Source organism: Capricornis sumatraensis, chromosome X (assembly GCF_032405125.1).
Source record: "Capricornis sumatraensis isolate serow.1 chromosome X, serow.2, whole genome shotgun sequence".
In the NCBI taxonomy this organism is placed as follows: domain Eukaryota; kingdom Metazoa; phylum Chordata; class Mammalia; order Artiodactyla; family Bovidae; genus Capricornis; species Capricornis sumatraensis.
In genome coordinates this window covers 102,438,233-102,465,577 of record NC_091092.1, presented here as the reverse complement: position 1 = coordinate 102,465,577, position 27,345 = coordinate 102,438,233, and the positions used below count along the sequence as shown (strand labels likewise).

Genomic DNA, 27,345 nt, shown 5'->3' with positions numbered 1-27,345 from the left:
CCTGGGATTTCTTTGGAAGGAATGATGCTACAGCTGAAATTCCAGTACTTTGGCCACCTCATGCGAAGAGTTCACTCATTGGAAAAGACTCTGACGCTGGGAGAGATTGGGGACAGGAGGAGAAGGGGACGACCCAGGATGAGATGGCTGGATGGCATCACGGACTTGATGGACGTGAGTCTGAGTGAACTCCGGGAGATGGTGTAGGACAGGGAGGCCTGACGTGCTGCGATTCATGGGGTCGCAGAGTCGGACACGACTGAGCGACTGAACTGAACTGAACTGAAGGAAAATATTGTTATATCAAAGAAAACTATACTATCATTAAAACCTATTTTTCTGAAAAATAATTCATCTGGGTAACATTTATGACATACTGTTGGAAAAATTAGTTTACGAACAGATTGGACGAGCACAATTTTGTTAAACTATAACAGTGATAACACCCATATACACATGATGTGTTTGCACTAAGAGAAGTCTGGAAGGATATTCAATAAAATATTGATGGCACTATTATTTGGGGGGTGGTGGTGGGACTTCCCTGGTGGCTCAGTGGTAAAGAACCTGACTGTCAATGCAGGAGACTTTGGGTTCAATTCCTGGGTCAGGAAGATCCCCTGAGGAGGAAATGGCAACCCACTCCAACCTACTCCAACTGCCTGGGAAATCCCATGGACAGAGGAGTCTGGCAGGCTACACCATGGGTTCACAAAGAGTCGGACTTGACTGAGTGACTAAACAACTATTGGGGGTGGGGTGGGGTTGGGATTAACTGTTAACTCATTTTCTTCTTTGTTCTTTTCTGGATTTTCCAAATTTCCTATAATCAACAGTTCTTACTTATGTTATCAGAAAAATATGTAAATTACAAAATTAGAAAAATACTAGGAAAAATATACTTAATTGCTTACGTGGAATAGGGTATGCAAACCGGTCTGGGTGCTTTGTGATGAGGGTGTTCTTTATGTGTCTTCTCCCAACACCATGTGCACCTATGTCATTTTTTAAAAAGTTAAAATTGATAATTGTTAATAATAACTGTAAAATGTTTTGAAGATGAAAATAAGAAAGCAACTTATACAGTCAAACTTACCTAATAGGACTAGTGTTTTCCTTTTGAATGCTGGCAGTTTTACTACTTCTTCATATGTAACAAGATCTAATTGATCAAACACTAAAATGCAAAGATTTAGAAGGAATATAAATTTACAGAAGGAATAGTTCATGTATATAAATTATAATTTTACTGGCAAAACCAAAATTATAGTAAATCCATGTCTTAAGAAATATGAATCCAACTTATGATATATAGCTCATATGTAATTTAAGTCATATAACCTTTTGGGAGAAGATTTCACTTTTACGCCCATGAAAATGCACTTTAGAACCAGGGGCATCCAAAGACATGTTGGGCACATGCATATAAGTCCAATTGTAAAAGATACTGCATATCTTTTCATGCAGTATCCAACAAATTGTATGAGTTCATTCCAAACCACATGCTGTTCATATTTTTGCAATTAAAAAAAATCAGCAATACTAAAAAGAAAAAGTCTCCAGACAGTGACCAACATGAATATAGCATGAATGCAATTAGAATTAACCAAGAGGCCAGCTAGATTATTTCTAGGGATGGATGAGAGATGCATGGACAGCTGGTCTTTAACTTGACGGTTCTTTCTTTCAGCAGAGTTGCTGAAGGTAGCATGCTAGATTTTGTCAAAGTCAGGTTCTGTAAGTATGATTTCATAAACTTTGAAATGAGCATCTCACAGGTTTTATTGTAACCCAGCTAGCTATCCATTCAATGGAAAGTCTTGGGTGTGTAAGTAGGGGAATATGCTTCACTGGACCCCTAACTTTGTCAGCCTGTGTATGGTAAGTTGGGATGGATAGAACCGGAAGAAGCATGAAGCAGTCTGAACTGAGAAGAAAAGCTTTAAAAATAGTTTTCTGAACCTGATTCTTAATAAAACTATTACAAAAACTTTCCCAAGAGGATGACTGTTCCTGTTGAAGTTTAAGATAGTCCGATTCTCACACACATTTGAAAATTCTCACAAGAAGGTTAAAATCATGTATCTGTGTTCCTGTAATATTTTTTTTCTATGTGGTATTACCCAAATGTTGTCAGGCACACACTGAAATTTCTTTTCTTTCTTTTTTTTTTAAATAATATTGAATAAGGTCTGGATTTTAGAGGGGTTGCAATAAATTCCATGAAACTGATTCCATGTGTAATAGAGGAATCTACAATGCTTCAGTCAATCATTAAGAGAGGCATCTACTCCCTGAAATATGGCCAAATGCTTTTGAATATCAGCTCAGTCCTTAACATTTATGATTTTCCTAGTAGCAAAGAACCTTAAAATGCAAAATAGGATACTCTGGAATGCAAAAGATCAGAAACAAACAAACATAAGTATCATTCCCAAAATATTAAAAAAGAAATACAAATGTTAAAAATAAGGGTTAGTGCATGTTAATGGGTATTTGTGCATTTGTTTTCTTTTGATAACTTGATTGCATAAAGGTTGACTAAAAGACTTTAAAGCATATTTCTCTAGCAACAGCTAAAAACCACAAAATGCTTTCTGTGTTTAGAATGGCAGATTCACAAAATCGAAATGAACAGGAGGTTCTCTGCATGGCAGAGCTAGCTAGTCATGCTGCAGTGGTAATGGTGACGAAGAGTTGTAAAAATAAAAGCAGGAGAGCAGACGGCATTGCTCTTTATACCTATTGCCCTCTGAGTGCTATGTCCATCAAGAAAAGTATGCTTATGAAAGAGGTCCATCAACAAGCTGATATATTTTAGTATCCAGAAATAATCAAGCATCTCACAAAAGAGCAAGATGTTGACACTTATTTTTCTGAATGGTATATACATCTCTTTCTCTCTATAGATTCTATTCAATCTTACTGAATTAAGTCATCTTTTTTCAACCACATAAGAATGAGTTAGATATTAACAATCAACATGACAAACAAATGAACAGACATGTTACACATCAGTATCTTAACCATAAATGAGTAGCATGAAGAGGTTACTCTGGTCTAAATGAAAAATCATCACATGGCCACAGGATGGAGAAACAATAAAAGAGGATATTTTCAAGTATGACATACAAGGAATATAAGGAGAACACTTAGAGACTGAACTTTTAAAGGTTTTAAGCTGTTTGCTGATTAAAAGAAAGGGACTTGATGAGAGGAAATCGTCAAAAACAAAGAGGCACAGTCACTCAACAGGTTACTTACATGCACAGAGGCCATTGGGAGTAAGACAGCATGAAAAATGTACAGGGGTCATTGAAATATGGCTTTTAATATATTAGTAAAATAAAAGTATAATATGCACAAAAGAAACTTTACCATGCAATATTCTAAACACAAGGCAAATAAATCACATTAAGAAACAAACTCATTTTAATAAAAAAATCCAACAATACCCTTATATATAAGTCAGTGGGTTTTATATACTAGCAAATGCATACAAATTTTGTCTGGAAATCATTACAAGAAACCTTTTTCAGGGAGTGTAGGTGTGGAAGTCTTTTGCTTTTCATTTTGTGTCTTTTCTAATCACGTGTACCTATTACTTTTACTATTAAAAGAAACTGTCAACAGGGCCACTTTCAGTTGTCTTTAGAGTTCTCGGTATTAAAGAAAACAAAAGTAATAGCTTTTTAAATTCAACAGTACTAATTTGTGGTATTAAGCATAATTTAAACACACCTATGAATGGTATTGTAGAAATCCTCTATAGATTTGTTCATATTTGTATATATAAATGGGGTTTCTCAGGATATTTAAATACCACTGCTCTGGGCTTTACCATTAAAAAAAATGAATTAATGAAGACTTTAAGAAAAAAGTTTGTATTAATAACTTCCAAAACTGATTTTGGAAGTCCTAGGGCTGAGGAATCTCAATGCCTCAAAGAGTATAGTTCTTCTAGAAGCACGACAATGCTTTTTGTGTCAAATTTGTGACAAAAATTTTTTTATGTGTTACAGAAAATGTATTTGCTGTAAAACCCAACATAATCAAATCTATTCCCAAGGCTTCAGAAATACAGTCTGGCACATCGTCCTGACTTCTCTGTAAACTATTCAATATTCAAGACACCTGTAAGTATTTAGGTAACTATTCTCCAGTAGAATCTTTTTCCATAAAAAAAAAATTTAACATTTATTCCTTGTCTTAGTAGGAAAAGCCACATAGTATCTTCAAATACTAAACCTCCACTTAGGTGAGAAATTTCACACAGGTAACACTGGGGCTGAGTGCACACACAAATGCCTGCAGTGGCCAGGCAGCTAATTTGTTTGCGTGAATGGGTCACGTGCAAGCATGGAGCCATGGAGACAATGGACCCTATAGAATGAGTGTCCATCCAAGAGGGACCCCAACAGCCTAGAGTTGCTAAGGGAAAAAGTGGGCCCCATGTTACCACACTCCGTTCCTTCAAGGAAAAGTAGAAACCCAGATTTTATGTTAAATATTTGATTTTCAGATGATTATTTTAAACACTAGGTGTGTATGGAAAAAACAATATTTGTTTATGGGTCACATTCAGCTGATAGACTCCCACTATATAAAGTGAGAAGTAGGCAACAGTTTGACTAGAATTATGCTTTAACTAGACATGTGGAATTTCCAGGTAACAGAAATGGAAATAATTAATTCTAGTATTTTATCATTTTCATCAGTTCTAGGTCTTAATAAAGTTCTTGTCTTTCATTTTTACTACAAATATAAACAACTTCAGAATATAATGATGAGGTTTGGATCCTACTATCAATAGTTGCAGAATTCTCAAAGAAAGGAAAAAAAAATATGGCCCTTATTTTTTAAAATTATTTTTCAATGTATAAAAATCAGTTGCATTTCTTTTTTTAATTGAAGTATAGCTGACTAACAATGTTTTAGTTTCAGGCTGTAGCAAAGGGATTCAGTTTATATATATATTCTTTTTTAGATTCTTTCCCCTTAGAGGTTATTACAAAATATTAAGTTCCCTGTGCTATACAGTAGGTCCTTGTCGGTTACCTATTTTATATGTAGTAGTGTGTATTTGTTAATCCCAATGGCCCTTATTTTACTTTACTGAGGACTATAGGAAGATCCCCTACTGTATTTTACAATCAACTCTTGAATAAAACAGAAAACTCTTTTCAGGAATATAGTTTCATTTGTGGCCTATGAACCCATTTGTCTAGTTCTTGGTATTTAAAAATATGATAGTTCCAAGTACTCAAAGCATTTGCTTTCCCATTGGAGGTCAACAGTATGTGTTTCTCTCTTTTAGAGCAATTCTTTATGTCAACAACACCATGTATTAGGGTAAACTTTCATCATAGCTAAAAGCAGAACAGCTGATAAAATACTTGACTTTCCTTCCTGACAGTTTCGTCTCTTATAAAGTCAAGGTAATAAGCAAATGGTTCTTCTGGTCTTTATGATTAACAAAAGGCAAGAATTGGTTTGTGATGGGGAAGAAAGCTGAAGAGAAGGGGCAGAAAGGACTTGATGAGGAAGACCACTGCTTAGGAATATGCTATAGGTAACAAAAAGTGGTGGTGGTCTTTGCTACTCCTCTTAATTTTAAGTTTACAAGATCTTAGATACATCCATGGTTTTGGATAGGAGAGTTGTGTTAAAAGATGACAGAGAAAAAGCATCTCTATTCCATCTCTATGAGGTTCCTGCCTTCTCTATCAGGGGTGATAAAGCCTTCAATATAATGGGCAACATTTACCAGAGCTAAACCCTCAGCTAAGGGACAGCGACTGAGTACTTGGCTTCATTAAATGATACCCATTTGTCAGGCCCAGTGATGAAATAACCTGAGATCCACTGAAGTTTAGAATTGGCAAAGATACCCTTGAGTGACTAAAACCCAATTTCCTCATTTTGAGGCAATTTTGATTTGCTTGAGTTGAATGGTTACTCAGGTGTGCTAACTCCTGGTCCTAGCCCAGGCTGGCTATTAAGCTTACAGGTGTGTTTGCAGGCTCAGCAAGTACCACCTATGACGAATCAGAGAGAACGGGAACAATGGAAGATCAGTGGTGCCCTGGTGGTCAAAGAATGGAAAAAGTGGACTGACCACCAGATGGGATACTGGTTCTCTGGTAAAATTCTTAAGTGAACTGTTCAATGGATTCTTTGTCAGACTTTAGAGATTCTAGTTTTTCAACTGACTTCTTATTTTTCCTCAGACTTGAATTAAAGAGTACTGGCAAACTGAATACTCATGTCTACATGCCCTCTATCAGTACAGTATAAAAAGCTAAGGATGGATTAACAGCCTTATTGGCCATTTCTTTGCTTTTCTAGGTTTAAATTAATTTTAATGCCATCTATGTAAAAATTACAAGGTGATACACATATATGTCATATCAACAGACCTTTTGAACCTGTTAGAAGCTGATGGAAATCAAGGTGATTATGGAGACTTGGCAATAACCACTGAGATTTTGTGTTTAACAACATTCTGCTGATACTACAGTGAATTTCTTCAAATAGTATTACTCAAGCATTTACAATTAGTTTTAACTACTTATATTTAACTAATCTACTTTAAATATTTCTTCCCTTTATAAAACAAAAATGCCATTATTAGACCAGTCTTCTATAGTGGTGCTTAACCAGAGATGATCCATTTTATTGGAATAAAAATATGATGGGAAACATTCCTTATTTAACTGAACCATTTAAAATTAAGCCATGTGGTCACTCACATTCATTCCACATTAAACAGTACTTCAAAGTGTTTACTTTTACTCTCAGATCAAGAAATGAATCATTCAGAGTTTCAAAATATTTTTTCCTGGTAAATGCTAATAAAACATTCTACAGAGGGAAAAGCATTTCATATTTGTCAGAAATATTATACCATCAAATTGGGTATCCATGATTGCATTCACTTGATTTTTTTTCTTTTGCCATATATTTGATGTTAGAGTTATTTCTGAAACCTTGGGAACTAGCCTAATGCCCATGCTGGGGCTTGCAATTCCTCAGAAAAAGTTCCTTATAAAAGGAGTCATATTAAGAAGGTATTAAAAGTAAGTAAATCCCACTCTATACCATCATGCAGTTTCTTTAACTTAAGTTACATCCTGTGAGTCTTCTGGGAATTTTACTGCATTGACAGAGCATGGCTTTTTTGTATTCATGTCAGTTCTTAGCAAATGAGTGACTATTTTGACTTAAGTTGAATGCAAGCTTCAAAACAGACAAATATACCATGAAGGGCAGGCCAAGACAACGTTCTTGGTCTTTCAGGAGCTAGGAAGTACCGCGAAGGAAGAAGACTAGTGACAGGAACCAACGCCATTTGTGCTCTTTCAAATCAATCACAGCTCTGTTAAGAGTGCACATTTGCCCTTAGGAATGTGTCACAGGGCTATATCTTAGGGCCAGAGAGGAGCCAGGGGTGAGGGTATTTGCTCAAAACCAATCTCAGCAAGAGGCAAGAATCCAGGAGCCCTCAATCCCTCATTTCTCAGGGCAGGACTTTATGTACTGGGTTCTCTGAGTTCCAGAGAGTTCTGTTTCCAAATAGCATTTTCTTCCTATAAAGTAGAGCTCTGTAAAATATCTGGCAAATATAAGCAACATAATAATTGAAGGGAGGGGTTTCTTAAAAGTTTTGTAAGCTGATGAAAGATCTCATGTGGTGACATTTTTGGATAGAGAACTCTGAAGACGGAATTGAGGTGTGACATCTACTTTGGTCTTTGAGATGTTTAACCCATCTTAATAAGTCGTACTTTTCCCTACCTGCATTGTGCTTTGCCAAATATTTATCTTTGTACTGCTTCTTTTTCTTGCCAAACCAAGTGCAGCTGGCCTGCTGCTCCTGTTTGGTCTTCTCCATGGCAATGCAAGCGACTCGCCTAGCACACAAAGAAAGGGGGAAAAAAAAACCCACAAATGTATAGTTTTATGCTGATAAGAGAGAAAAACCAGTCATTTGAAGAATGAATTGCATGAACAAACTCCTCAGAAATGCTTCAAATTATTCAGTAAAGGTTTGTTCCTTGAAAATTTCCCAGAAATGTTTTTTTAAAAATGCAGGTTTCTAACAAAATAACATTCTATCACTTGAACATATACATGTAACTGATGACACAGATGAGAAGTAAACATAATAGTCATGAAATACAGTGCAATGAGTGTGGGATTTTGAGTTGAGACAAGTCTGATTGGAATCCTGGCTCTCTCAATTATTAGCTTTTATCAATTTAGTGTTAGGTACTTTTCTGGAAAATTTACATATATTAATTCATTTACTCTTTCTAGCAACATGTGAAATTATGTCTGTTTTACAGATGAGGGGATCAAAGGACTGAGAGGTTAATTAATTTGTCCTGTGTGTGTGCTCAGTTGTGTCCAACTCTTTGCAACCCCATGGGCTGTAGCCTACCAGGCTCCTCTGTTCGTGGGATTCTCCAGGCAAGAATACTGGACTGGGTTGCCATTTTCCTACTCTAGGGGATCTTCCTGACCCAAAGGATTGAACCCACATTTCTTGCGTCTCCTGCATTGTCAGGCAGATTCTTTACCACTGCATCACCTGGGAAGCCCCTAATCTGTCCCAATCAAACAGCTAAATAAGTGGGAGCATGAGGACAGTTTGGCACCAGAGCCCATGCTCTTAGGTGGTACATTGTTTTGGTAAGTTCCTTAACTAGAATCCTAGAAATGTTTAAAAAACGCAGGTTTCTAACAAAATAACGTTGTCACTTGGACATTTACATATAACTGATGACACAGAAGAGAAGTAAACATATAGTCATGAAATACAGTGCAATGAGTGTGGGATTTTGAGTTGAGAAAAGTCTGATTTGAATCCTTGCTCTCTCAATTATTAGCTTTTATCAATTTCGTGTTAGGAGTTTTTCTAGGAAATTTACATATATTCAGTTAATCTTTCTATCTCTTGGATGACTGTTGGAAACAACTTTAACAAAAAATGTAAATAATATCTCTATCACAGTAGCAGGCACAGTAGTTGCCTAATAAATGGTACTACTATTACAACATGGAGATTCTAGGTAGGGAAAAAAACTACGATTGAACTCAGTTAGGATTACATTCAGAAAAATCGTAATTTTGTTCTACATGATTACAGCATTCAACATTGGAAACATATGCATAAATGTTGTTAATAAGTTGCTCTCTTAGGTTCAGTCTAAGCAAGTACTTATCTTTCAGGATATTGCCACAGAAGGTTTTGCTTACATAATGACTTTGCTTGTGGGCCAATGTGGGGGTCCCTGAGTGAACCACATATAAGGAGAACTCAAAAACACTATCAGAATGCCATAGAATGCCATTGAAATAGTGAGTTGTTTTCTAAGGAAGTTGTACTGCCTTGTTATTCTCCCACCAGCAGTGTAGAGTTCCTATTGTTCCACTCCCATGTCATTACTCGGTGTTACCAGTCTGTAATTTTATCCATCATGGTGGATAAGCAGTGAAGTAACACTGTTTTTGTATTTCACTGATCATTAATGAGATCGAGCACCCTTTCATATGCTTATTGGCTATTGGATTTCTTCTTTGGTAAAGTGCCTGTTCAAGGACTACTTTCTTAGCCAGTTGTCTTTTCCTCTTTGATTTGTAGGAAGTCTTTATATGGCCTGAATATTATACTTTTGTTAGTTATATATGATGCAGGTATCTTCTTCCACTCTGTGGCTTGCCTTTCTAATCTTTTTATAGTACTTGATAAAGACAACTTATTAGTTTTTAGTCAAATCTAGCAATATTTTCATTTATGGGAAATATTTTTGATATCTTTTTAAGGAAATCCTTCCTTGTCCCTAAAGATATTCTCCAGTATTACCTTCTCAAGAGTTTATAATTCTGTCTTTCATGTTTTGGTTTTTAATACACCAGGGCTGGTTTTTGTATATGGTATGAAGTTAGGGGTCAATTTCTCTCATTTCCTGACCCCCCTCAATGGATACCCAATCATCCCAGCATAACTTATGGAAAAGTCTATTCATTCCTCACTAGTGACTATGTATGAGAGTGTTTAGGGGGTCTCTTCAGTTGGCCTATTTGAGCATCTCTAAGCCTATACCTTATTATCTTAACTACCAAAGCTTTATAGTAAGTCTTGGTATCATTGAGGCAAGTCCTCTCTCTCTATTCTTCTAGAAGAGCATCTTGACTATTTCCAGTTCTGTGCATTTTCATGAAAATTTTAAAATTAGCTTGTCAATTTCAAAATGGTTGGGAATGAATTGGGAATGAATTCCTCCCAATTAATCAATTTGGGAGGAATAGATATCTTTGCAATATTAAGTCTTCTAGTCCCTAAATTAGTATGTCTTCTTTTATTTAGATCTTCTTTAATGTGTCAATAAGTTTTATAATTTATCCTCTAAATGTCTTGAATAACTTTACTAGATTTGTTCCTAGGTTATTGATTTGAAAAGATTTTATAAATGGTTTTAAAATTCAAACATATACAATAATACTGTGTAACGAACCTCAAATACCTACAACTCAGTTTCAACATTTATTAACTCACAGGTTATTTTGTGTTATTTACAACCTACCCACCCTAAAATTAGGCTTCCCAGGTGGTGCAGTGGTAAATAATCCGCCTGACAACGCAGGAGACACTGGTTTCATCCCTGGGTTGGGAAGATCCCCTGGAGAAGGAAATGACAACACACTCCAGGATTCTTGCCTGGAAAATCTCATGGACAGAGGAGCTTGGTGGGCTACAGTCCATGGGGTCACAAAGAGTTGGACATGACTCAGCGATTGAGCATGTACCCTAAGATTATTTTGAAAAAAAAAAAAATCCAACTTTGTATTATTTCCTCCTTAAATATTCTTAAATTCCCTTTAAACCTATAGGTTTCCCCTTCTCCCCGCTCCTCCTTTTCTTCTTGCAATTTATTTGTTGCAGAAACTGGTTGTCTGTCCTATAGTTTCTAATTTCACCCCTGTGGTGTCTTTAGTAAGTCCCTCTGTCTTTTGTATTTCTCGCAAACAACTAATTACACTCGATCTTAGCCAAAAGGCCGAGAAGCAATGCAAACAACTAATTAGATATAGAGGTCTAATCAAACTTGAGCTTTATTTTTCTTTTGCAAGAGTACTTTATAGTATTATGGTGTTATACAGGGTATTTTTAAAAATTACTTTCTATTTTTTTACTGATAAATAGAAATATAATTGATTTTGTACACTGATTTTTATATCAGCCATCTTGCTAAACTCTCATATTAATCATAATTGTTTATATATATTAGTAGATTTCTTTGAATTTCTACACAGAATCCTGTCACCTGTAATTTTGTTTTTTCTTTCCAATTATGTTTGCTATAGGTGTATTGTAGATGCTCTCAATCAGGTTAAGGAAGTTCCCTTCAATTTCACAGTCTGTGAGAGTTTTAATTATGAATAGATTTTGGATTTTAACAAATGTTTTTCCTGCATCTAATGATGATGACTTTGTGGATTTTTCTTCTTTAATCTGTTAATATGGTGGATCGGTTTTCAAATGTTGAACCAGCTGTGCATTCCCAGTACAAACTCTACTGGGTCAAGATGTATTATTCTTTTTGTATATTGCTAGATTCAGTTTGTTAATATTTTGCATCTGTGTTCATGAGGGATATGGGTATTTAACATATTCAAAATTTATTGAATTTTGGTATCAGGGTAACACTGGGGACCTGAAATGAGTCAGGAAGCATTCTCTTCTACTTTCTTGAAGAGTCTTTCCTCCATGTCTCATTCTTTCTCTTGCTCATTGAGGGCTTTATTTATATTTATTTTTGGTTAGGAGAAAGAGATTTATTGGGAAATAATGTGAACTGTCTCTCAGCAACAGTACCAACGTCAATCTCCATACATTACCTAAGTGGCATACAGAGGAGGCTGATGAAACCTTTGGGAATTCTTCCAGTGCAAGCCAATATGTGCTGTTAGTCATAACTACAGCTTCTGTGAGGCATATGCTCTTTGGAAACCTAAACAGAACTCAGGCATTTTTGAAAGGTTAAGAGACCAAAATAAAAAAAATCCTGACCTTGTGAAGCTTATGTTATAGTGTACAGAGTATCTTACAAGAAATGATTTTAAGCTTAAAAAAAGTTCCCAGTAAAAATTTGTGGTGTGGTCATATGTGGTGTAACGAGAGAGGAATGAAACTGATTTTTACCAGGCACTCAGGAAATGAATGTTATTTCTTTTAGCTCTGTAAGTGCAAGAAAACTGTTAGAATTTAGGTCAACATGGAGGAAATTTCAAACACAGGTTTAACATTTATTGCTGACTTGGATGAGGATCTAGTAGGCAAGGGAAGGGATGACACATTCAGGGACTCAAATCATATCCAAGGATTAGACTGACGGGCCTTGTCAAGCAAGATGAAATTTACCACGGATAAAGAAGGTAAGGTATTCGGGTTCAAAAAAACTGATTTCTCATCTGGAGAATGTGAAAAATTTGATTTGCTAGCAATACATCTAAACAAAGCTTCTGGGTTTGGCTGATAGTATTGTTTCAAATCTTTCTCATTAGCATTACATGTCTACCATATGACATTCTAGAGACCAATTCACTTTTTCAACAAGGAATTCTTTTTCCCCTCAGCTGGGAATCTCTTCTTATACCTCCAAAGTCCTACTCAACATCTCAAGGAACATACTGCCCAGTGGGCCTCTTCCTCATTATTCTAGTTAGAATTTCTTTCTTCCTCTATAGTCTCTGCAACTTTACTGAGCTGTTTTTCTGCAGTAAACTGAACATAATATATAAAGTATAAAATTTCAGTTTTGAAATATTATACATCCCATGAAACTATCATCATAATCAAAATAACAAATATTTTCATCATCCAAGGACTTATCTTATGCCCTTCTGTAAGTCCTCCTTCCTCCTACAGATCCCCAGGAACTAAAGGTTAGTTTTGATTTTCTAGAGTTTTATATAAGGGAATTATATAGTATGTTCTCTGTTTTGCCTGGAAACCCAGCCTAGTGGTTTGGAGTTTCACTCATATTGTTGTGTGTTACCAATAATTCCTTTAACTGCATCCTATTGTATGGATATGCCATAATTTGTTTTTCCATTGACCTGTTGATGAAAACATTAAAAAATGTTTAGAAATTTAATTTAAAAATTAAAAAAAAATTGTAATAGGTATGTGGCCACTAAGTTTTTGTTAGTGCATTTTTTTTGTCTTTGGAAATTCCTTTAGGTTCTATTTCGAATCTGTTATGACATTCATCCCTCCCCACATACTCTGAAGATATTTTTTAAGCATTGTTGTTCAGTCACTCATTTATGTCTGACTCTTTGCAACCCCATGGACTGCAGCATGCCAGGCTTCCCTGTCCTTCACTATCTCCTGGAGTTGGCTCAAACTCATGTCCATTGAGTCAGTGATGCTATCCAGCCATCTCATCCTCTGTCGTCCCCGTCTCCTTCTGCCTTCAATGCTTCCCAGCATCAGGGTCTTTTCCAATGAGTTGGCTCTTTACATCAGGTGGCCAAAGTATTGGAGCTTCAGCATCAGTCCTTCCAATGAATATTCAGGGTTGATTTTCTTTAGGATTGACTGGTTTGATCTCCTTGCTGTCCAAGGGGCTCTCAGGAGTATTCTCCAGCACCACAGTTTGAAGGCATCAATTCTTCTGTGCTCAGCCTTTTTTATTGTCCAGCTCACACATCCATACATGACTACTGGAAAAACCATAGCTTTGTCTATATGGACCTTTGTGGGCAAAGTAATGTCTCTGCTTTTTAATACGCTGTCTAGGTTTGTCATTGCTTTTCTTCTAAGGAGCAAGTGTCTTAATTTTCAAGGCTGTAGTCACCATCCACAGTGATTCTGGAGCGCAAGAAAATAAACTCTCTCACTGTTTCCATTGTTTCCCCATCTATTTGCCATGAAGTGATGGGATTGGATGCCATGATCTTCATTTTTTAATGTTGAGTTTTAAGCTAGCTTTTTTTTTTTTCATGTTCCTCATTACCTCTTTGTTCAGGTCTTTATTCAAAATTAGCTGTCCAAAATTATTTGGCATTTATGGAATAAACAAATTTAAGTTTATGCAGCAGCCTTCTTTTCCTCTGAGGTGGGTTTCTTTTCTGTGGGCTTCTTTTCAGCTGCTGGTTTCTTGCTCCCTGCAGCCTTTTTTCCCACCACAGGCTTCTTCAGCTTCTTATCACCAACAGCCTTCTTTTCTTTGTTTCCCACCACAGGCTTCTTGCCCTGAACCCCCTTCTGATCTGATTTGGCTTCTAGTGCTGCTGCTGCCTTATCCTATCCATGCAGATTTTGTGATTCTTGGCCTGCAGAAGAATGGTGTTCCGGCGCATGGTCTTTGTGTACGGGTTAAGCTTCAACATGATTCTCAGGTTTTTCAGTGGATTCTTCTTCAGGACTCTGCGATGAATCTTCTTGCGTGGTGCTCGGAGTGCTCTTTGGATTTCTGGGCTTTTCAAGATTCTGCTAAGGTCTGTATTGAGCATCTTGTGCATGGGGAGGTTGTAGTTACTCTTGAGGGAGGCTGCTTTACGCCAAGTGCCATATAGCTCATCTAACTTTCGGAAAGCACTTTCAGTCCAAATGCAGAAACGTCCCACGTGACCACCAGGAGCAAGTTTCAAAATGTTCAGCTTGCTTACGTTAAGCAGAGTAATTCCATTACCAGGGATGTTTCTGAAGGCCTTGATGATCCCATTGTCCTCATTATAGATGATGCAGGGTCCCCTGCGCTGGATGCGGCACCGATTTCTCATTTTGCCTTTGCCGGCTCTCATTCGCTGAGAGGCGTAGACCTTTTTGATATCATTCCAGGGCTTAAGTTTCTTCAGAAGCAAAACAGCCTCCTTGGTCTTCTTGTAGCCTTCAACTTTATCTTCCACCACCAAAGGAAGTTCAGGAACTTCCTCTTTATGATGACCTTTAGACATGACCAGCGCCGGTAAGGCTGAGGCAGCCAGTGCAGAGCAGATGGCATATCGCTTCTGCGTTGTATTCACTCTGCGGTCCCAACGTTGCCAGGTCTTCGTTGGTGCAAACATGCGGCCCCCACGACACATATTTCCAAAAGCACCCTGACCGGAACGGTGAGTCCCGCCACCTCGAACCCTGGGAATTCGAGCCACAGCTCTGCTGGTACCCCAAGACTCAGCACTGGTTTGATGACCTGCTAATTCACTGACAGCATAGGGCTGTCTGTTGTTTTTGCGCAAGTTGGTGTGAACAAAGTTAACAATATCGGGTCGAATGGGAGCCTTGAACACAGCAGGCAAAGTGACATTTTTGCCAGATGACTCCCCCTTTTCGGAGTACACTGATATCAGAGGACGAGCACACGCCATGGCGGGGAGAGGAGAAGGCCACGCTCCTCTCACCCTGGCGGCTCCCACAGGAAAAGTAAGCTAGCTTTTTTACTCTCCTCTTTCACCTTCATCATGAGGCTCTTTAGTTCTTCTTTGCTTTCTGTCATAAGGGTGGTGTCATCTGCATATCTGAAGTTATTGATATTTCTCCCAGCAATCTTAATCCCAGTTTGTGCTTCATCCAGCCCGGTATTTAACATGATGTACTCTGCATATAAGTTAAATAGCCAGGGTGACAATATACCACCTTGACGTACTGCCTTTCCTGAATTGGAACCAGTCTGTTGTTCCATGTCCAGTTCTAACTGTTGGTTCCTGACCTACACATAGATCTCTCAGGAGGCAGGTAAGGTGGTCTGGTATTCCCATTTTCCAGCTTGTTGTGATCTACACAGTCAAAGGCTTTAGGATAGTCAGTAAAGCAGAAGTCGATGTTTTTCTGGAATTCTCTTGCTTTTTCTATGATCCAATGGATGTTGGCAATTTGATTTCTGGTTCCTCTGCCTTTTCTAAATCCAGCTTGTACATCTGGAAGTTTTCGGTTCACATACTGTTGAAGCATAGCTTGAAGGATTTTGAGTATTACCTTGCTAGCATGTGAAATGAGTCCATTTGTGTGGTAGTTTGAGCATTCTTTGGGACTGGAATGAAAATGGACCTTTTCCAGTTCTGTGGCCACTGCTGAGTTTTCCAAATGTGCTGGCATATTGAGTGCAGCACTTTAAAAGCATCATCTTTTAGGATTTGAAATAACTCAGCTGGAATTCCATCACCTCCACTAGCTTTGTTCTTAGTGATGCTTCCTAAGGTCCTCTTGAATTCACATTCCAGGATGTCTGGCTCTAGGTGAGTGATCACACCATCATGATTATCTGGGTCGTGAAGATCTTTTTTGTACAGTTCTTCTGTGTATTCTTGCCACCTCTTCTTAATATCTTCTTCTGTTAGGTCCTTACCATTTCTGTCCTTTATTGAGCCCATCTTTGCATGAAATGTTCCCTTGGTATCTCTAATTTTCTTGAAGAGATCTCTAGTCTTTCCCATTCTATTGTTTTCCTCTATTTCTTTGCATTGATCACTGAGGAAGGCTTTCTTATCTCTCCTTGCTATTCTTTGGAACTTTGCATTCAAATGGGTATATCTTTCCTTTTCTCCTAGCCTTTTGCTTCTCTTCTTGTCTCAACTATCTGTAAGGCCTCCTCAGACAACCTTTTTGCATTTTTCTTGGGGATGGTTTTGATCACCGCCTGCTGGACAATGTTACGAACCTCTGTCCATAGTTCTTCAGGTACTCTATCAGATCTAATCCCTTGAATCTATTTGTCACTTACACTGTATAATTGTAAGGGATTTGATTTAGGTCATACCTGAATAGCCTAGTGGTTTTCCCTATGTTCTTCCATTTAAGTCTGAATTTTGCAGTAAGGAGTTCATGATCTAAGCCATAGTCAGCTCCTGGTCTTGTTTTTGCCAACTGTATAGAGCTTCTCCATCTTTGGCTGCAAAGAATATAATCAATCAATCTGATTTCTGTATTGACCATCTGGTGATGTCCATGTGTAGAGACATCTCTTGTGTCATAGAAGAGGGTGTTTGCTATGACCAGTGCATTCTCTTGGCAAAACTCTGTTAGCCTTTGCCCTGCTTCATTTTGCACTCCAAGGCCAAACTTGCCTGTTACTCCAGGTTTCTCTTGACTTCCTACTTTTGTATTCCATTCCTCTATGATGACAAGGACATCTTTTTTTTTTTTTTTTGGTGTGAGTTCCAGAAGGTCTTATAGGTCTTCATAGAAGCATATTACTGATTATAACAGATATATGGAAGTATTAGTAAACAAGAAACCTCACACCAAGTGCATAGCTGGACTTTCCCTGGCTGTCCCAGGCTATGTGTACCTGGGTGCAAATTCATTTGGGGTAGACCAGTGGCCACAATGTTTTCAGGGGAACTTTGTTTTCCTTTTGCTCTGCTCACTGACAAGGCATCCTTCTCTACAGTCCCCTGGTGTGGAAGGGAAGTAAGGAATGCTTATTAGTTTGTTCTTAACCTAGGGGTATAGCTTTTTGCAGTCCTGACAGTGTGGGATGGGTCTCCTAACTGATTCTACTACTTACACAGGCCTTACTGGGTCTTAACCTTGGTCCTCTCGCAGAGGAGTTCTTAGTAATAGAAATGCCCTCATGGCAAAGTGGACCAATTTGGAACTCTCATTTTTACTGCTCTGATTAATAGCTTTCATATAAAAACTGGTCACTGAGTTTCCCAATATCTTTTCAGGTACTCAGTGCTTTTAAGGTAATTTTCAAAAACATATTTTCTGTAGCACTGTTCATTTTTTTCCACCAGGAGGATTGGTCCAGACAATCTAGTCTACCATTATAGGAAATGGGAAGCAAATCTGCTTTTCCACTGTCATTTCTCAGGCTTCCCCCAGGGGACTTAAGAGTTATAGGTATTGATGAGATATAATTTATACAAATGATCTGACCAGGGAGAAGAGGTCTAGAATCTACATAAATATTTTCAAGAGACACTCATTCATATATGGCAACATTCAAGAACACATTTTGTAAAATGTAAATATCAGTGCTAACATAATAACATCACTAGCAAAAGGACTTAGACATCACCTTCCTCTCACTAATGCTTAAATTGTTTTTTGAAGATCAGACCCAAAGACGGCATCAGAGGGAAGGCTTCTACTTCTGCTATGTGGGCCTATGTTTCCTAGTATAAAATGATGGCATCTGAAGTTCTTAGCTCCAACGTGCTAAATTTAAAAGTATTTTTGGGAACACTGGAATAGCTGAAAGAAGTGATCAAGCAAAAGAGAGTAACTGAAAAATCCTTTTAATTAGTAAAAAACTGGGTGAAAAAAACTATGCGTCTATGAACTTGATGCCTTTAATCTCTTTTAGTTAGGTTCAAATAAGTATTTTGGACATGCAGATCTCTTTCTTTTGAAGATATCTCTTTGGCACTAGATTTCTGATATATATTGCCAAAGTACAGACAAAGGTAAAACTATCAGCATTTTTCAAAAAACAACAAATTATAACATTAATAACAGAAATAGATTTTACCAAAATATACAGTAATCCCTGACTCCTCTCAGTTAAAAACATGTCTGAAAACTGCCTGATTTTAACCTGCTTTCAAAGCTTAAACTTTCTAACAGACACACATTTTTAAAGACCTGGCAGGGTAAAGAACGAAGCTTCTGTCTCCTTTCTAACAGTGAAACACTTTAAATACCTGGAGTGACAGTGAATCCTGGCATCTGAGTTTTTCACTGGTGGTGGAGTGGAATGGGGTTGGTGAGGGCATGTGGAGGGGCAAAGAGAGGGTACATTAAAAAAAATGCAATTCTATAAGGCTGGAAACAGCATACAGGCGTAGAGGGCTCTGCTAAGAGATCACGATGTGACTATGACCCGACTCGGCCTCTCTCTAGACCTTCATCTCCTTCTGTGTGAAACAAAGACCTGACTCTGTAAATAGGAGCTCACATGGGGCTGACAACTGAGAACTCTCGGCAGACTTACTTGAATTGCGTTTGGCTAATAGAGTAAAGAATATATTAAACAGGTTTTACCCTATAAAACAGCAAAATATAAAGGTGAAAAATGGCTTGCCAGGCTTCGTTTATATAAGAAACCAAAACAACACAACACAGACATACCATTCCTGAAGTTCTGGAGAAGGAATGAGACCTGCCGTTCCATTTTTGGAGTTTTCCAGTTTACCCTGCCACCAATTGTGATCGTCCTTACTAATAATCTGGATAATGTCACCAACTCTGAATCGAATGCCAGCTTCTTTGCAGGGGATGAGGTCATCCTTAGCTGGATCATATTCAAACTGTGCTCTTACATAGATCTATAAAACAAGAGTTGGTAAGAAAAAACGCCATGGTGATATGAAAGAAAACAGTCAGCTCTAACCATGGACTAACACTACAATACGAACAGGACATTAGATGGTGAACACAAATATGATGCATGGAAATACAACACAAAAAACTGCTACCACTAGAACATTGTACTATTTTTGATGTGTACAGTTACAAATCTCTGCTCTTTTTATTTGGATAGAACACTTAAGATATTTGTTCAATAAAGACTTAATTTCTGCTTTTACTATAACAGAATAGGCTTAAAATTATAGTGAAATATGCTTACCGTTTGAAAATCTGCATATATGTAATTGATATTATGGGTAAGTTGTCATGATCACGTGGCAGGCTTTAAGCCATAACCACAAGCATTCAGGGAAGGTTTTAACCCTAAAGCAGCATGATACGAAACTAGCAAGAACTCAGTGTTGGTAACGTGCTATAAAATGCCTTCATGACAACTGGCAGTGCGTCTACACACTGCTGATAAACTTAACTGTAACTCAAACATTTTAGAAAAGCATTTAAAGGTAGTTTAATTTTGCAAATAGCATTTCTACTTTATATTCGCATTTTATTCTTCTTCGAGAAGAAAAATGAATTTAAGTACTACGTTTGCCAATGTAACACTTAAAATCTGCACAGAGCTTCAGGAGGTGGATAGTTCAAGGCTCTGAGTTTTATGATATGTAAATGTAACTAGTAAATATAAAAGGAAACAGATTAGCATACAAGGGGTTATCACATGGCACCATTTTATGAATTACTGGATTTCTAAATAATGTAAAGCAAGGTGCTAGATATTCAGTATTGCATCATTTGAGTGATTTCTATCAGGTGCTAGTTTATGCAAATCTTAACTCCCAATTTGATTACTTTTAAGAGCACATTTCAAGAAAAATTCCATAAATTTTCTATCTTGAAATTTCATTTGAATATTAATATTAAAGTCACTGTAAAACCAACCTGAAGGGTTTGCAACTATTGTGTTATTATTCTGTTTGTTTCTTTTCAGAAATCCAGCCTATAAAAGTTATAAGTCTCTGCATTTGCACCTAAAATTTATACTCAAAGTGCCAGCAAATAAAAGTTGCTTGTCTCAGGCAGCACTTAACTTTTCATGTTTGATTAGGACGTAAAGCCAGGATTTTTCTGTTGTTGTTTCTTCCCCACTGTATATGGCTTTTAGAAATACACATGCAGATACAAATTAAGAAAAAAACCTTCAAATATCAGATAATTATTGCTTAAAAATGTTCATTGGCATGTACATTTTAGTTATTCTTAGAATTCAAAGAATTCTGTAGCCTTTAAAAATTTATTTCCACCCCAGAGGCAGGCCCATAAGATCCCCAAAGGCTGAATTCTTAACCATCAACACAAAATGATCAGGTTGAAATTACAATAACCATCACAGCTACAAAGATGTTAGGGAAAAAGTCCTTATAGAGAATTAGTCATGTGTAATGTGTTAAAATGAAATGGTACAAGCTCTCAATGCTCAAATGTTATGGTCCAAAATGCAGACATTATGGGATGGAAAGGGTTAATAAAGGATTGGCTATTAGCAGCTCAGTTTAGAGAAGTTTCTATAGAGGATATCTATTCACCTGTCGTCCTTTTGGTTGGGTAGTTGATGGCAAGTCCTGTAGAATAAAGCCAACCCAGGAGAAAAATTTTCATTTACTTTTCAAAGAGTACAAGGTAATTTGTGTGTTCTGTTACATTATGGTTAAAAAATGAGCTAGATTTAAGTTGTAAAGAGATAATATACATTATTCCATTTCTCAGAAATGTTGAGTTATCAAAAAAGAAAAATCAAACCCAGGCCATTTAGCAGCAAGCTGAAGAAAGCAGGTAAATTTAAGCAGAGAGAAATGTGTTCTTAAGAAACAACTCAGCATCTTCAACACAAAAGCCACTGCAAGTGAAACAGCCTATTTAAAAAACCCCCTCAAAACTTTAGTCACTGCAACCATTTAAGATTTTGAAAAATTCAATGGTTGTATGGATTTTTCATCAGAGTTGTTAAATGTTAACTGTTATAAATAAATTCCTTCGGTAGCCTATTTTGAAGTTGCAAATAAAAGTTACAGGAAATTTTCTAACATTTCTCTTACTTATATCATTCCATCTGAGGTGATCTCAAATTATTTATAAGTTATCTCAAATTATTTACAAATTTACCTCATAAAAATGATATACTTTTAAAGGGCAAGTTAATAGGAAAAGAGTGATACTGCTGTATCATTAGAACTCTCATTTTTAACAGCAATATCAGCAACTTAAGAGATTTTATTATTTCAAAATATTTCAAAAATTCACACACCTGCACCTATAAGTGCTCCCATTTGGTTACATAAATTAAAAACCATTCTTTTTACTTTCCAAAATGAAAAAAAGTAAAATTCCAAGTTCAAGTCAAAATATAAAGTACTTTGTGTTAAAGATGTGATAATAGCGTGGCTTAAGTGCAGTTTGAAGCCAGTTCCTTTTGCTTTTCATATCCAGGCAAGGCTTATAATTCACAGAAGTATGTGCACGTACCACAATAACAGAGGGCACACCAATTCGTAAACTTAGATAGCGGAAACTAAACATGTTGCTGATATCACTCAGAATAGACAACTACAAAGCCCGAGAATACCCAAATTCCTACTCTGCAAAATTCTTAGATTTCTTTATCTTTTTCAATTAAAAAAAAATGTTGAGAAATTTCAACAAATCTTCATTTAAATCCTCTGCATAACTTTGAGCAAAGTCATAGACAGTAGCTGGGTGACACAGAAATATTTTGAGAATGACCAAAGCAGTCTTGAACTACATTTCTTCAAATTTAACTAATGAAAGGTATTTTTAATGAGAAGAACAAGATTTTCCAGGAGTAAACTGCATTGTAGCTGTAGTAGCCTTGTATATCGGCAGAAGACAATATTTCCACTGAACACATGTAACTAGAACACTCATGGCAGGTGGCACCAACAAAATTGTCACACTTTGCTGTGTGGAGCTAGAGTTCTTACCGAAACAGAATTGTTAGTGCTGCTATGACCATTAGCTGGGGACTGTCTGGAAGTGGAGGGGGAATCTCTCTGAAATAAGACACAAGGTTCATTAACACAGAACACCAGCAGAGAAACAAGAGATATTCACATTAACAGTTACAACCACAGTCTGACAACCATTTCCTTTGAGGTTTTAGCTGTAAAGGTGCCATACTGACTTACTTGCATGATTTCAGAGAAGCATGAAAAAAATGTTTGTGCAGTCTGAAGATTCACATGTTGTAAGTGATGACCGTGTCATTTCATTAATCATTTCTTTCCTGTCTCTAACATTCTATAACCTTTGCTTTTTTAAAATGAGAACCCGAAGGGTGACTTGATATTAAAATCCTATCAACTACTGTAAAGTGACAAGGATTACTATAACATTGTGCTAAAGATCCCAACTGCGTATCTTTTTAAATTGAAAATTAGGTGTTAAAAGTATTTAATAATCTTTAGGTACCTCAGTATCAAAAATTACTGAATGACACAATTTGAAGTGAAGTCACTCAGTCATGCCCGATTCTTTGTGACCCCATGGACAGTAGCCTGCACCAGGCTCCTCTGTTCATGGGATTTTCTAGGCAAGAGTACTGGAGTGGGTTGCCATTTCCTTCTCCAGGGAATCTTCCCGACCCAGGGATCGAACCCAGGTCTCCCACATTGTAGACAGACGCTTTACCGTCTGAGCCACCAGGGAAGTGAAGTGAACCTTAAAAAAAGACTTCTTGCGTTGCAATCACCTTAGAATCTTTCTAGGCTAGATATTACTAATAAGGGTAAAAGATAGTTATAGACGAGAGAAGAAACCTTTTTTTTTTTTAGAATATTTTAGCAGATTAATTAAAACAATAATTTTGAGCCTCTACAAATATTACACTTCTGGCAAAGATTCCAGCAGCCACAGCCAACTATACTATATGACACACTCAAAATCCTTTCCAGGCTCCACTCCCTTGTTGTCCAAATCAACTATAATGTTAAAACAAGGAGAGGATGAAAGTAAGTATTTAAAATTTTAGTTGAGTTCTTGGAAATCTTTGAAATGTGCATGTCCGCTCAAAAGACATTTGTTTTTTCTAGAAGACTTAAAGAAAACTTCTGGAACCTGTTGGCCTTTAAATAATGGGATCCCTTAGATGAGGATTCTCAGATGTTAGTGAGCAGAATGTCTAGGTGCCACCCCCAGAGACTCATGTCAGTAGGGCCAGGGCGTGGGGTGGGGGGTCCCCGCTTTTACCAATGGCCAGGGTGATGCTGAGATAGGTAGCCAGAGAGCCTTTCTTTAGGAAGTATTGTTGTAGCTGGGAAGAATCCAACCACAGGGTTGAACTCTGCCAGAGGACAGGAGAGTCAAAGAGATTGGTGGGGGAGGTACCTTTATTCCTACTATTCAGAGGTTGAGAAGGTAGGAGGGGGCTCTTTTTACTCAAGAGCATAGCATTTATGTGTCCTACTGATCCTACCTCAAAACCAGTTCAACCACTCAAAAACACAAGAGAAACTTATATTAATAACTAACACTATCTTCTGGCTAGTGAGCCAAAAAGACAAAAACCAATTGCATTTACTAAATTTCTTCCAAGATGTGAAACGGTATGAGGACCACTTATGATTTTTAAAATATCAGAATGCTTGACATAAAAGATGCATGTGACAATTTTTCTTTTCCAGCAAGGTTTGTGTACTAGGTAACAAATTTCAAAACTGAATCCTGGAACAGAAGCAGTTCTGTATTTTGTTTTGAAATATAACTGAAGTTCCATAAAAAGCCACCAAGAGGAGCTCAAGACTTGATATAACAGAAACCCCACTTGTCATGGCTCACTAAAAACATACTTAACGAAACTACAAATTCTTATACATATCTTCAATAGGTTTAGGAAAAACAGGAAGCCTCTGATTTTTCTTGTGAAATTTACATCATTACTAGAGACAGGAAGAAACATAATTTCTCCCTCAACTTCTCCTAAGTACAAATTCAGTTTTCTAGACGGGTTCCAGTGAGTTGCCAGCCAGTCTTAAACATTTGCTGTATTTCATACTGATGTTACACATACTTGGAAGGTGCACAGGAAAGTGCGAGCTTCAGAAAAAAATATTCAAACTGAAGGTGCAATGGCCAAAGGATGCTCTCACTTAGGCTGGTTCATATTTCCAAATATAGAAAGAATGATTTTTGAATCTCACTAGCTACCTAATAGCAAACTGAATAATATAGGTTGGGAAAGCTACCGTTTCTCAAGGATAAGCCTACTGTAAGAAAGGAACTTGGGGTTTGTATTACTCTAGAACACTTACTTGTTTCCAAGTCAGATAACATTCCAATTTAAACAATTTCACAGAAGGTTGCAAAAACCTCTATTCCACTAATAACATCAGTTATCAATTCCTCATAGGCTTAAAATCCGTCTAGAGACCTGTCAGAATTATTTGAATAACTATCTTAAAAAGAAATAGACCACTTTTCAGATTCTTGGAAAGAAGAACTATCTAATGTGATTTCTTAACAAGGGAAGTGAATATACTTCCTGGAAACATTATTGCAATTATCATCTTGCATCCTCCCCCAGAGACCCATTCTTTATTAAACCTCTGTCATTATTTGGAGCTTCTCTCTATGTATTTTGCTTCGCTTCCAGCCTGCAGGAAGTTCAGGTGCTGAGGAGAACCCCGTGGAAGAGGGCTGAGTAGGTGGGTGGGACCTACTCTGTTCCGTTATCTTTGTTGTAAAATTGGTGTGCAGTGATCAACAGCACAGGCAGAAACAATTTCCCAGAAGAAGCCAAAACATTCAGCCATCAGCAGACAGTTAGTTAAGAACCCAGAGGAGATGGGGTGTTTCATAGAGCTATTACCTCACAGGACGATGACTGAGTGCGGTAACTTGGCACGATCTTGAAAGTGATACTCCCACGCATTTCCCGCTAGAGGAAACAGAAAGGAGAGCTCTTTGAACAAACAAATGTTGCACACAACAACGCGTAAGAAACCACTGAAAACGTTTCGGGGGTATTTAGTTTAAGCCAGCCGAGAGCACAGGGGCCTAAAAATGAAACCGAGTTACAAAAGCAGGAACTGCTCACAGTGACAAAGGAAGCTGCTCCTGGGAACAGCCCTGCAAAGTCAAGGCTGACTGCCCTGTTCACACAGCAATGGTGCAACAGACCTCTGATGGTGATCTTTTCATAGATGTGGAGATAACTCTAAGTGACATGCCTTTCGAAAGTGAATACAAGTTGAAATGGACTACAGAACAAGTAATTATGTAAGAATTATATTTGGGAGGCTACATGATGATGGTGTACTCCATAAAATCTGCTTTTTATTTCATAATTTAGGCCTTAGTTTTTTTTAAAATTTATTTATTTTAATTGGAGGCTAATTACTTTACAATATTGTATTGGTTCTGTCACACATCAACATGAATCCGCCACGGGTGTACACGTGTTCCCCATCCTGAACCCCCCTCCCACCTCCCTCCCCATACCATCCCTCCAGGTCATCCCGGTGCACCAGCCCCAAGCATCCTGTATTGAACCTGGACTGGCGATTCATTTCTTATATGATATTATACATGTTTCAATTAGGCCTTAGTTTTGACTGTCAGTGACTCTGTGGTGCTTATTGTACCTTCAATAGATATAAATAGCGCAGGAGGCTGCTACACTATGGTGGGAAGAAGGTGCAGGCCAGAGGTCTAAACATCTCCCTCTGCTCGCCAGGGCCTGTCATTCTGCAGCCCCCAGCCCGCCCCAATCCAAAGCCTAATCTGAACACCAATTTTGGATATATATGGTAAAAAATGGCCTGGTCTACCATGACTTTCCTTTCCCCTGCTCTATAGAGAAATCCCATACAGCTGGCTATGACTCAGCTACACAGGAAAGAGGTTTCTGACATTGCTGATGTCAGCAGAATTGAGGTCAGTGAGAAACTAGTTTACAAGTATGCACAACTGCAAAGGTTTTCTTTAAACATCTGCTAAGAACCAGAAGACAAAGGACTGAAAGGAGAATGTTCAAGCCCACACTGCTGAAAATGGGCAAAATGTTTCTAAGCTCTGCTGCATGTAAACATTTTTCTAGTTCTCAGTTTCTCTGAATGTTGTACAAGACCACACAGATGATGGTACCAGGTTACAAAAGAATACCCCTTATTTAATAAGTTAATGAACTGAAAGTCGATTTCAGAAAAAGAGACTTTCATTTACTCACAAGCATTTTTTGCAGCTGTTCCACTGTTTGGTTGGCTACACTGATGCCATTGATTTCTCGAATTTCATCTCCAACATGAAGTGTACCTAAGAAATTACACAAAATTATAAACATGAAATGATATATACTTTTATAATAATAAAATCCAAAGTCAGCAAGGTAAGTAATTTAAAAAAATTAAGCTAAATACTGAAGTCTGAGTGAACTCCGGGAGATGGTGATGGACAGGGAGGCCTGGCGTGCTGCAATTCATGGGGTCGCAAAGAGTCAGACACAACTGAGCGACTGAACTGAACTGAATATTTCAGAACCAGGTATGAGTTAGGCTCATATAATAAACTCGCCAAAACAGGTACACCTAACTTATGGAGGACACAGTTTTGAAAGATGACTGTAAAAATCTGCTTATTTTTCTGAGAGAGTCTGTATGTATATAGCTGTTTGAAACTATGACTTCCAGATGCAGCCTGTCTGGGTTCATATCTCTGCTTTATCATGTACTAGCTTCAAGATCTTGGGTAACGTACTGAGAATTTCCCTGAAAACTCATATTTATAAAATGTCAATGAAAATAGTATCTATCTCATAGGACTGTTGTAAGGATTAAATGAGTTTATTAGATGCAGAAGACTTAGAACTGTTCTTGGCACATAGTGCCATTTAAGTATTTGCTGTTATCATCATCATTATTATCTACCAGATATGACACAAAGGTTATTAAAAGCTTCTGCACAACAAAGGAAAATATACGCAAGGTGAAAAGACAGCCTTCTGAATGGGA

At 37.4% G+C, this 27,345-nt stretch overlaps 1 protein-coding gene and 1 pseudogene across 5 annotated transcripts in view; both read right to left on the bottom strand.

Moving 5' to 3' along the window:
• CASK (calcium/calmodulin dependent serine protein kinase) overlaps positions 1-27,345 on the bottom strand; it is a 385,638-nt gene that overhangs the window by 16,354 nt on the left and 341,939 nt on the right. For 2 of the 5 annotated variants that reach the window (XM_068962176.1, XM_068962175.1), the window contains 8 exons: positions 26,565-26,650; positions 25,206-25,274; positions 22,324-22,392; positions 20,911-20,946; positions 19,088-19,284; positions 7,798-7,913; positions 1,097-1,177; positions 915-995 (listed from right to left, as the gene is read on the bottom strand). In XM_068962176.1, coding sequence (XP_068818277.1) covers positions 915-995; positions 1,097-1,177; positions 7,798-7,913; positions 19,088-19,284; positions 20,911-20,946; positions 22,324-22,392; positions 25,206-25,274; positions 26,565-26,650 — 735 coding nt within the window. The remainder of the gene's footprint in view (positions 1-914; positions 996-1,096; positions 1,178-7,797; positions 7,914-19,087; positions 19,285-20,910; positions 20,947-22,323; positions 22,393-25,205; positions 25,275-26,564; positions 26,651-27,345) is intronic. The other 3 variants (XM_068962178.1, XM_068962179.1, XM_068962177.1) reach the window with 3 other exon arrangements.
• LOC138070874 (large ribosomal subunit protein uL4 pseudogene) lies at positions 14,055-15,410 on the bottom strand (annotated as a pseudogene).